At 38.1% G+C, this 11,050-nt stretch overlaps 1 protein-coding gene across 2 annotated transcripts in view; it reads right to left on the bottom strand.

Moving 5' to 3' along the window:
- Positions 1 to 11,050, bottom strand: part of CAMKMT (calmodulin-lysine N-methyltransferase) — a 208,759-nt gene that overhangs the window by 197,100 nt on the left and 609 nt on the right. Inside the window, exons 1-2 of one of the 2 annotated variants that reach the window (XM_065679505.1) lie at positions 9,950 to 10,006; positions 5,533 to 5,699 (exon numbers count right to left, since the gene is read on the bottom strand). In XM_065679505.1, coding sequence (XP_065535577.1) covers positions 5,533 to 5,699; positions 9,950 to 9,964 — 182 coding nt within the window. In that variant the 5' untranslated portion in view covers positions 9,965 to 10,006. Of the gene's footprint in view, positions 1 to 5,532; positions 5,700 to 9,949; positions 10,007 to 11,050 lie in introns of those variants that run through there. The other variant, XM_065679504.1, reaches the window with a different exon arrangement.

Consider the following 11,050-nt stretch of genomic DNA (forward strand, 5'->3'; position numbering starts at 1 on the left):
TTACAAAAGACTGAACTGGACATTAGAGCCCTTCTCCCAGCTACATAAAAAAAAACCCAAAACACATTCCTTAGCTGCAATGGAAGCCTAGAACAATTCTGATGGATCATAGGGACTTAAAACACAATTTTTCTCCTTTTTTTTTTTTTCCTAGCAAGTTTGTTTTCAATCTGATTGGACAACCAGTGCAGCAGAGTTAATTCAAGAGAAGTGACAAGGAAGCAGACAGGATCAGTAGTTCTGCCAAGCACAGAGCTGCCCTTTAAACTGTCCCCTGCTGACTCTTCAGTATCCTATAAACTCTGTAACTGTGTATATGTCTGACACAGTTAGGGTCTCTCAGACAGCTGTGAACCTCTCATCTCTAAATAAATGCAAGACGGGGGTGAGGGAGATGCTAAGTAATGAAATATTATAATCTCGGTTGGCATGCAGATTAGTCCTGGGATAACATGTTTTGGTTTGGGTCGCCCGCCCTCCCAAATTCTTTACATACACAGTCCATATAGAAAGGAGGCTTATCATGCAGATCTCCAAGTGAAGCAAACAAAGGTGAGGTTGAACAGTTTAGCAGTCTGGTACCTGTAGTTTAACAGAATGCTATGAAGAAGGGAAAACAGAAGTAAGCAGAGTGTCCTGGTCTGGAAAAGAATACAATTTATATACTTCAGGGTCAAAAGGTAGATAAAGGCAAAAAAGGGAAATGAAACTATACCAGCACTGGCCTTAAAATTATCACTAAGCCATATTTCAGGCTGTTTCCAAAATGAGGTTTATAATTAGAGTTGAGAAGGGGACAGCTGTGAGTGGACACCAACTCAGGTGCCATAGCAGGTGCATGCCACACACCTCTGTCTTTAAGGTTGTCCTGACATTTTGATGTTTCATTTAACACAATGTTCTCCATCTACATTATTATTTTTGGTATATTCAGTTTTCATTAAGTATGAGTTCTTCTGATTATAAAACATTCTTTCCACTATTAAAATCAACACACGCATTTCAAACATATTCTTACATTTATTATACAGGGGCCAAAAGCTTGTGGCATCCACATACAAACACAACATACCCAGTGTTTTCTCTCTTGGCCAGCAGAGACATTTTGCACAGACACCCTTTTCTGCCTGCCTGCAGAAGTCTCTTCCTCTAACTCTCTGCCTCAACAACCTCTTTTCTTGCTTTCATGGCAAGCACATAAGTGAGCTGTAATTTAATGATGTGAAGCATCCAGCTTTGCTATGAAGAACTTCCCCTTCTCCTCAGTCTTTCAGATGCCCACTCCACACTCACTGTGAAACATGGTTTAACAGCTGCTTCCTTGAGTCTGATCAGTTTATGAAACCTTCATTGAACAAAAGCAGGGAGCAAGCTCAATATCCTAGACTGAAAGGCACAGCCATGGTCTCAGTGATCTGGATAGCAAAGCCACTCTCATTTACTCCAAAACTCAACATCTCAGGTCTTAACTATATTACCATTATGGATTACTTTAATACTACTCCATGTTAGTTTCCAAAGTCAATTGGCACGATGGAAGAATACCTCTTCCTGTTATGATAGTTTTTCCTCCCTACACAAGCCTAAAATAAGAGGCACCTACATTCTACTGGTAACTACTTAACAGTTAGGGAACCCAAACAGTGAAGAACTGAGCATAACATCTATAGCAGACAAGTTTTAGAACGGAGGAAAGCAATGTGCCAACAGCTGAGGTACTGTGAAAGGGAGAGCTCAAGGAGACACACTTCCAAACAGCAACAACCACATTTCTCCATTTGAAGGACTGCATTTGTAGAGCCCGCATCAGCTACTCCCCAACTCTTTTCCACCACAGTTCAATATCGCAGTTTAACATGGAAGAAACCAAACCAATGTCTTCTTCGACTACTGGTTCTTTCTACAGATATGCAATTCTTGGGCAATATGACGGAACAGTCATAGCTTCACCAGTGAATGAAAGAAACATGTTTCCAAATCACTTTTTATTTCTTTCCTCAATTTCCTCCTCTTGCGACCAAGCCTCTGCGTTGCTAAATCCACACACTGTCTCTTAGCACACAATAAGTGGAAGAAAGCAGCTTTATCATATCACACAAATTGTCCATAAGGAGTAGACAGTATTCCTTGAAATCTGCTTCCCTTCATTCTTTTTATGTCTATCCCTAAAATAAAAATCCATTAAAACTTAAAAATGTTATTAGCAGGAATATCCTATAGAAACTGCCAATAGAATTCACTCCTAAACCACCTTCTAACACACTATGTGACACAAATAACATGCCACACTTCTAAACCAATGGCCTACAATCATCTAATAATTTTTTTTCATACCTTTATCTAAAGGTTCATATTCACATTCAGAATAAAGGCATGACACCCTGCAAAGAATACTTAGCACTCTTTACAGAGATTCAAACCTTCTCATAAGCTGCTGACATTGTTCTTTTGAGTTCTGCATTTCTGTATTTGAAACATCAAATGACTGATCAACGGAAAATATTTTACCACAGAAATAATTTATTTTTTCTCTAATTGTTTAAAATGAGCCTACAATTTTGAAGTAAATCCATATCCTGACATAGAAGATTTGAAGATATTGATTGCTCCTTTTTTAACTCTTACCAGAAGAATAATTTTCCTGTCTAAAAGACAAACACCATGTCCACAATGAGACATGCATCTTTGCAATCTATGCATCACTTCATTGCTAAACCTACTTACACAAAATTTAAATTTAAAAGCAAATTCCTGATTAAGAATAGAAGGATTTAGAAATGTAATATTAAATAAACACTTTTAAATTGCTCTGCTTACTATGTATCTTATCACCAAGAAAACATATATTTAGCATGTGCATGATTTTTTAACAGCAAAGTGAAATACCCCCAAAGTTAAAGAGAACTTGAACAAAGCTAACTAATTAACATGAATGTTTTACGAATTAAAACCCCAGCAATTTCGTGTATGTAGCCATCCACTTCACATCAAGACAGGTATGTAGTGCGTAGGAGCATCAAATATAGTACAAATCCAAAGGAGACTAATCAAATGAGATTCTGGATTATAACACAAGAAAGTTCGTTTTGAAACATCTTTCACTGCTACCAAAAATCAGACTTATTAGACACTCCTCCTCATACCCTAGAACTATCGCACAGCACCTTAGTACCCACACAAACTTCAAGAGACCACCTTCCACCATGTACAGTGAATCTACATTTCATTAAGCACACCAGAGATCACTGTTTAACCAAAAGAATTATGAGGATTTTAAAAACGAGTCAATGATGCTATCATTTCAAAGATCTAATCAAAATGGCATGTAAATCCATCTTCAATTTTTTAAGCAAAAATTGCCACTTCTGGCTTCATGCTTTGGATGATTTGTCATTCAGAACGATTTTAAAAATAAACTAATGACAGGAAAGCAAGGTGTAAGCTCTTCTTTCCTAAATGTGAATCCAACCTGAGTTTGGTTAGAGAAATAGCACCTTATTAAAACAAGCCTGAGTTCAGAAAAACATGTATATGACTGGTAGTTCCTACCAGAGCTTCTATTTGCCTAATAAACTGGTTCCCAAGTCTCTCTAGAGCAGGAATTCCAGCTAGGTCATAGCATATCTGAATATACAATTTGATCAGTTTTGATAGCCCTTGAACTGATACAGCTTGACCTTTATACTCTTTGCCAAAAGCCACTAACAACCTTATGAACTTTCTTAAGCATTTAGTCTTGTCAAGATCTTAGCTGACAGCCCTTTTAACATCCAACATATGCAATGAGCTTTTTCAAGAAGATACTAATGCATAAGGAAAACATATGTAGATGAAAATTCAAAAGCACTTCTGTCAAGATTTTGGAGGGGCCATAGCAACATTTCTTCCCTAACAAAAAGATACATAAAAAGGCTACTCCTACTCCTCTCCTACTCGAGCACCCTGTTCTGGGTTTACCTGACTGATGCTTTTGTTATTGTTAATAATATGATATTAATATGCTCTTGTTATCCTATTAAAATTGTTCCTATTGATGAAAATGATTATAATTAATATTTTGCCAAAGGGAGGAGAAAAATTAACATACAGAGGATCTTTAAGTTTCCAAGACATAATCAGTTCTCAAAGATCCAGAACCGCTTACTCCAAGATTTCTTATCTTCTAGATATGCAAGTTTCAGCAAGGAGAACTGTTGCTCTGTTATGCATGTTAAAATGTTATGTTTAGCACCTTAAATTACTGATTCTGTGAAAACAAGGAAGAAACTTTATTTAATACAGATTCAAGGTAAAGTGGATTTTATTGCAGGTATTTATACTCTCTGTCCAAGCATACTGTATTTTCTCCTTTCCTCTTCACCATCCTGCAGTAGTCTGAAATGTAAGCATATGCCAGCTATTGCCACTGCTTCAGCATAGAGAGAAAGGAAGTGTAACACTAAGTTCTAATCATTATTCCTAAAACAATCAGTGATTACCACTTCATAGATCACTGAGTACCTTCTGGACAGGAACAAAATAAAGGGAAAAGATAAAAATCCCCACCAGGAGACAATGTCCCTATTCTCCTTAAAACTGGCTTTAATTTAAAGTCTCAGTTAAAAATGCACTTTACAATTTCAGCAACTTAGGCTCTGCAGAATATCCTCTACTGCGCACATAATGCAAAATCCTACACCCTCAGCAAAGCCTATTAGAGGAAGCAAAACAAGTATTGATGCAGGGATGATCAAGTTACTATTTCAATGACACTGGAGAGGCAAAACCAAGTTCTAAATATCTATAAAACTGAACAAGGAAAAACAGATTGAAGCAGAAGGGAAAAATTACCCCACACAGTAATGAATGGCAGCTATAAACTTTTCTGCTTTAGTCCTTCAGAGAATTTGGGGTGGGGAAGGGGATTAGGTTTTTTGGAGGTTTTTGCTTGTTTGTTTTGTGGTTGGGGTTTTTTTGTTTCTTTTAATAAAAATACCTTCATTTGGTTTACCTGCTGTAATATAAAACAGATTTCTTCATTAGGTAAAATCATTTCTACTGGAAGGGGAAATATTTTATTCTTTAGTTTTGCAAACTGGCTTCCAAATTATTGAGTTTTACAAGAATAATTAGAAGAAAATTAAATAAAATATAGCTCACTACCAAAAAGCTTTCAGAACTTTTTGAATAACACCCCATCATTAATTTTTTTATGCAGACTACAAATAAATGTGTTCAGGTGTTTTACATCCTACTTATATCTGAAGAATGTCACAACAGAAAATTACTAGAAATATAAAATAAATGTTCATATTTGCATTCAGTTACAGGTACAATTATCAGTATTTTCATTCGAGGTCTGCCACTTCAGTGAAATTTACCAAGAGAAAAACAGACAAGCTGCTTACTGTAACAGACAACTAAAAATAACATCTAACAGTTTCTTTGTAAACTATGCCCTAGTTATACAAACACTAGGAGAATGACTAATGAGTTTTTATTTGAGGCCTGTACAAGATCTTCAGAAGTACTTCAAACTTATATGACAGTTACCTTAAGGACACACTGTACTCAGGATAAAAGATGCTTTTATACTGAACCCAGGTCCCTGTTTCCTCTTCTGTATTCTGATCTTCTATTATAAAGAGATTGAACGATGCAAACCTTCTTACAGACACTTGTTGAAGATGGACATCTTTCAAGTGCTTTTTCTTCAGAACCTTTGAAATGAAGAACAAATTAAACATTAAGAATAAAACTTTCAAGAGAAGAACAAACACAGGCTTATTTAACTGAAGAGGCAAGTCTGGAATCAATCATAATAGCAGCTAATAGTTATCAATAACTAGTCCAAATATGTCAAGCCTAAGAAAAAACAAGTGGTATTGATGGTAGGGATCAAGAGCATGAGTTACAAATTTATTATGTCTCAATAAATGTAAAGCAAATATACTGTGTTCAGAAGTACACGAATTTGCTTTTTTAAGTGCTCCAGCAAACCCATGCCCCAGAGGCAAATTGGGTTCTCCACTACCCTCCCACTATTACCACCACAATGAAAGTTTCACAGACCAAGCAGTGCCCTCATGAAATGCAATGCCCCTACAGATGGAAGAATGAAAAGATAAGGTATCTTCTGTAGAATTTAAGTGACTAAACCCAAAACATGACCCTCAGGTGCCAAATAACATGTTTGCCAGGTAGACTACTTCCTAGCCTAGAAGGCTACTGTTGCACATTTGCAGAATTGCTGTCAGACTTGCCTGAGTTGAGAAACTTGCTACCTGCGTCAGGCCCCAGACTTTCAGATGCCACAACTACTTATTCCCCCACCAGGTGCCTCATAAGGGGACTGATGCATTAGCTGATCTTTATGTGAGCCCCAAAACACACTGACAGCAACAAGTTCAGTACTAAGAGACTAAAGAATTCAAGACAGTGGCTGAGACAGAATAGACTGTTTCATGTTTTAAATGATTAAGACACTTGTTCGGGAAAGTGAAAACATGGGCTCTGGGCCCTGCACAGTCCACTGCACTCAACCATCTTTGGGGAGTGAGGTATCAACCCCTCTATACAGGAAAACTCAGCACCCAGCCTGTTTGAACTGTATCTTGCACAGAAGACAATTAGTTGTCAATTAGAAGACAAAAAAAGGCTTATTCTTTAGGTCAGGTCTTATTCTTCAGATACGAAAGGATAGAATCACAGAATGGTTAGGGTTGGAAGGGACCTTAAAGATCATGTAGTTCCAACACCCTTGTCATGGGCAGGGACGTCCAGGGTTTAACTTCTTTCTCCTAACACTGGACAGAATACATAAATAATTACCATTGCCTTTTTAAAAACAAGATGCCTATGCAGTCCACAATGAGGAAAATAAGCAGAAAATAAACTCATCCCTATAAACAGCTACAAGGAACAGCTCCACTGAGTAGGACAGTGCCGCAATTCACGGGGTTTTGCCAACCAGAGATCAATCTGAAGTCAAATGAGAAACAGCTCTCCAGAATTATGGAACAGAAGCTTTGCATACAAGATGCATACAGCAAAATAACAGGTTAGTGATTTTTTTGGCCGCACCCAACCTTTGTCAACATGCTTTAAGTGGAAATGCACTCACACTCAACAGCCTTACAATTTTGTACCATGACCTACTATTTTGCAGGATACTCAGAAATACTACATATGTGAACAGAGCAATTGTATTTGCTATGCTGTTAGCTTCTAACAGCAGGTCTGATGCATCAGGCTTACTGCTCTTGGATCTATTTTCATCTATTCAGCATACGAAAGGCATAGGCATTTTCATCAAAGCATTAAAAGTGCCTGTGTGCTGTCCACACTATTTCTTCTACTTCAGTAACACGTAAGAAAAACACACACAAGGGAAATTGCAAAAATACCAAAACAGGAGAACTTGAGGAGCAGACTGAAGATCATCACACAATAGTGGCATGTCTGGAAACAAAACAGACCGTTTTGACAACTAAAGAAAACTACCAAGGCATAATTTTCAGTAAAGCATGTCGTTTGGGGCTTTTTTAAAGCAAAGACAAACCAGAGGGGAGGGGGGGTAACAACACTTTTCTGTTTTTAGTTTGTTGTTCTAGAGAGACATCTTCTAGCAACTCTGCAAAATTAACCCTCTGGCTTAGCAGAAAATCTGATGAGCATTTGAGAGCTCATTTCTCCCATACCCTCAAATTAAAACCAGGTGGTCTAAGATCTGAAAATTACAACAGTAGGTTGGATCTTTTAAAAACCTGTGCATAACTGAGAAAAGAGAGCACAAAGGAACAGTGTGTTACATTATTTATATCAAACTCTGTGTATTTACATAAAGATCAAAGTATTTTTTTAACTACAGTCAGTTCCTAAAAGCATTGCCCTTGTGTTACAAGCTATAAAGACATGCTGCTGCTACAGTATAATCCACTGATGAAAAACAACAGGTGACAAACATACCTAAACTCATAATAATGTTTTGAAGAAATGATGATGCTCTTCCAATGAAGGTGAAGCTCCCTAACATCCTCCATGCTGCCACTATAAATGAACATGGCTCAGAGATTTATAAAACCAGTAGCCAGTATCAGAGCAGGCTAAAGGCTTCCCAGCAGGCTAGACACAGTTCTTGGTTTTAGTGATGGCAAAGAGAAAGAACTGTGATGGAGAAGAAACCACCAGACACCACTGTTCTTTGGTTGGTACTTGTGGCCTCTATCTCCTCCCTCAATAACTTTCAGCTATGTTTCTCCACATATTTTTCTTTCAAAAAATTCCAGAAGCCTTGTTTCATTCTTTCCAAGATCTTTTGTTAAGAAAAAGGCCCTGTCTTTGGTACAAGAGCTTTACAGGGGTACACAAGTGTTGAGCTTGTACATGGGTCATACATACAAATATTACCCAAGTAAATAATGGTTTTGGTTCTGTAATGATAGATTACAGAATTCTCGTCTAGATTACAGAATTCTCTTCCAAAAATGAGGCTCCAAAAATCAGAAAAAAACCACCAAGAACAACTAAAAAAACCCATGCAAACTCACACTTTTAGCCTTGCAATTTTCCCCTCTAATTTGTATTTTCTTTCCTTTCTAACTTCACCTAGCAATATAGAATTCTAAGACAATTCTTTCTTCACTAACAAAGAGAACATTAAAAAAAGAAGTATCATGAAACTGTCTCCATTTTAGAAAGATTCCAGTAACATATTACCACAGATCAGAACTGCAGGGCCCCAAGCATTTAATTGCAATATTAGGCCCATTTTTTGTACTCCTTATAAAACCTAACTGATTTCTCTTAAAACAATCAAACAAAGCAACCAACCACACGGAGGATGGCAATCACCTGGATTTCCCTGTATTTATTTGTGGCTCTCATTGCACACGGCCTAGTTACTTTAAAAGCCAAATTCAGAAACAGCTGATGGTCTACAAACCTCTGTTCAGTTCCATGGCACTGACTGTAATGCGGTATGTTGTACAGGCAAGAAAGTTTCTATGTAATCGGTCAAGCCATCTCTAAACATCATCAGTAGGACTGTGCAGTATTTATTTGTACAAACAGTTTATCTACCAAATGGTTTTACACAAATTGAAACGATTTACAAACTCAAGACTAACAAAAACATGGAAAAAGATCCGGAGCACCGGCACCCATCGCAGAGAGAGGAGTGGGAAGAGAACAAAAAGGATTTTAGAAGTTTCTCTGTTCTGCCTTGCCCTCACTTTAGCTTTCATTTTTCATTTCTGGTGAACTGAAAACATTTGGTGCACATCAGCAGGTGAGCAAGACTTGTGCAAGCAGAAGACTAAGAGGAAGGTTAACAGGCAGGATAAATCTGTAAGTTTACAGATTTCACCAAAGTTTTCATACAACCTTCTCTACAGAGCAAATTACATATAGAGAGCAATTTAATTTATGCCCATTCCTCTAACTTCTTTGCCAAAAACTACTGCCTGGATAATGCCATAAGTTGCATAGACTTGCAGGGCTCAAAACACAGCCTTCGAGAACTTATTCCAGTCATTTATAAGTGCACACTACACATGTAACTTAACTAAGTATTGGAGTTTTTAATGCAAAATCATTTTCCTTGATTCTGACAAGCTAAGTTTAAAACTATTGTCAAACTTTAAACTCCATACATACATAAAACATTTTATTGATAAAGAACTCATAGGTAATTATGCAAACCTCTGGTTCTTTATGCTAGCTTCACAGGATACCTGACAAAAAGGCTTTTTTTCTTAATTAAATCAGAGAGCACGCATTCAAGCATCCTCACCATGGCAAATCGATTTGTGTAGGCACTGAATGAAAGCAAATTCAATATATAAACACACCATGGAACTGATTTCACGTAAGGTGTTATTATCAGCAGTATGAAAAGCATTTTTAAAAGCACTGTAAGAAACACTTTAACGGTGCTCCTTTAAAGATGGATGTAAAGGAAGGTTGATACCTTTTTCCAATCCATAGATAGATCTGAGCATCGCCGCTGTAAAGAGCGCAGAACTGATTTTTTACTTCAGATGCACCAGTAAGATTAAATTGATCCTTGCTCATCATACCATACAAAAATCAACAGAAAAGCTAAAGAACATGGAAAACCCCAGGGAATCTGCAGAGGAAAAGGCCACAGATACATGTACTCTGAGGAAGAAATGGAAGCCTTCTCCCCAAATACCTACACACCCATTCTAGCATCATGAAAAGTTCCTTATGATTTCAAGCGAGAGGGTTATGCCAAAGGCAGTATGCTGAAAAGGCACAACACAGCCGCAGAAGGCAGCTTACAGAGTCTGCTAGAATGGAAACCTACAAAACCAAACCTGATACTCCTACAAGAAACTTCGACATTTCGTGCTTTAAAGTATAATAAACAAGAAGTTTGACCAGGGAGTTTATGAACCAAAAGCACACGCAAAGAGAAGTGCAATATTAACCACCTCATGCCTCCCACATGGTTATCTGGCTGCAGCCATTGCTCCTCTGAGGCCAGCGGCCGCCATTTGCCACCCTGCTACCGCTCTGCCTTCATGAGGGGAGCTCCCATGGGCAGTTCCAGGCTTCCACTTGAACAAAACTCAACGTGTAAGTTAGGACCACAAATATCACATCCAGTAGCAGTAACAATTAATGAAACTGATTCAGGTTTTCCATAGAATCCCAGACTGCTTTGGTTTGGAAGGGACCTTAAAGATCCAATTCCAAAACTCCCTGCTATGGGCAGGGACAGCTTGCTCCAAGCCCCTGTGTCCAACCTGGCCTTGAACACTGCCAGGGATGGGGCAGCCACAGCTTCTCTGGGCACCCTGTGCCAGCGCCTCACTAACCTCATAGGTTTTAAGCCTTTATGCACACACTCATTTGAAGAGAAATCCTTTCCAACCTTGCACCCCTCCCAAAAGGACCAGAAATGTAAGGCCGACAAGCTACTGCTGCTCCGCAGCACAGCTGTACCCACTTGCTACCTCTGTTTAAGGCACGCTTTAGAAGCCCGTGTGCGTGTATATACATTTATACGTTTTATTCTTATTACTTTTATTGCAAGAAGCATACT

Source organism: Lathamus discolor, chromosome 5 (assembly GCF_037157495.1).
Source record: "Lathamus discolor isolate bLatDis1 chromosome 5, bLatDis1.hap1, whole genome shotgun sequence".
NCBI classification, from domain to species: Eukaryota; Metazoa; Chordata; class Aves; order Psittaciformes; family Psittacidae; genus Lathamus; species Lathamus discolor.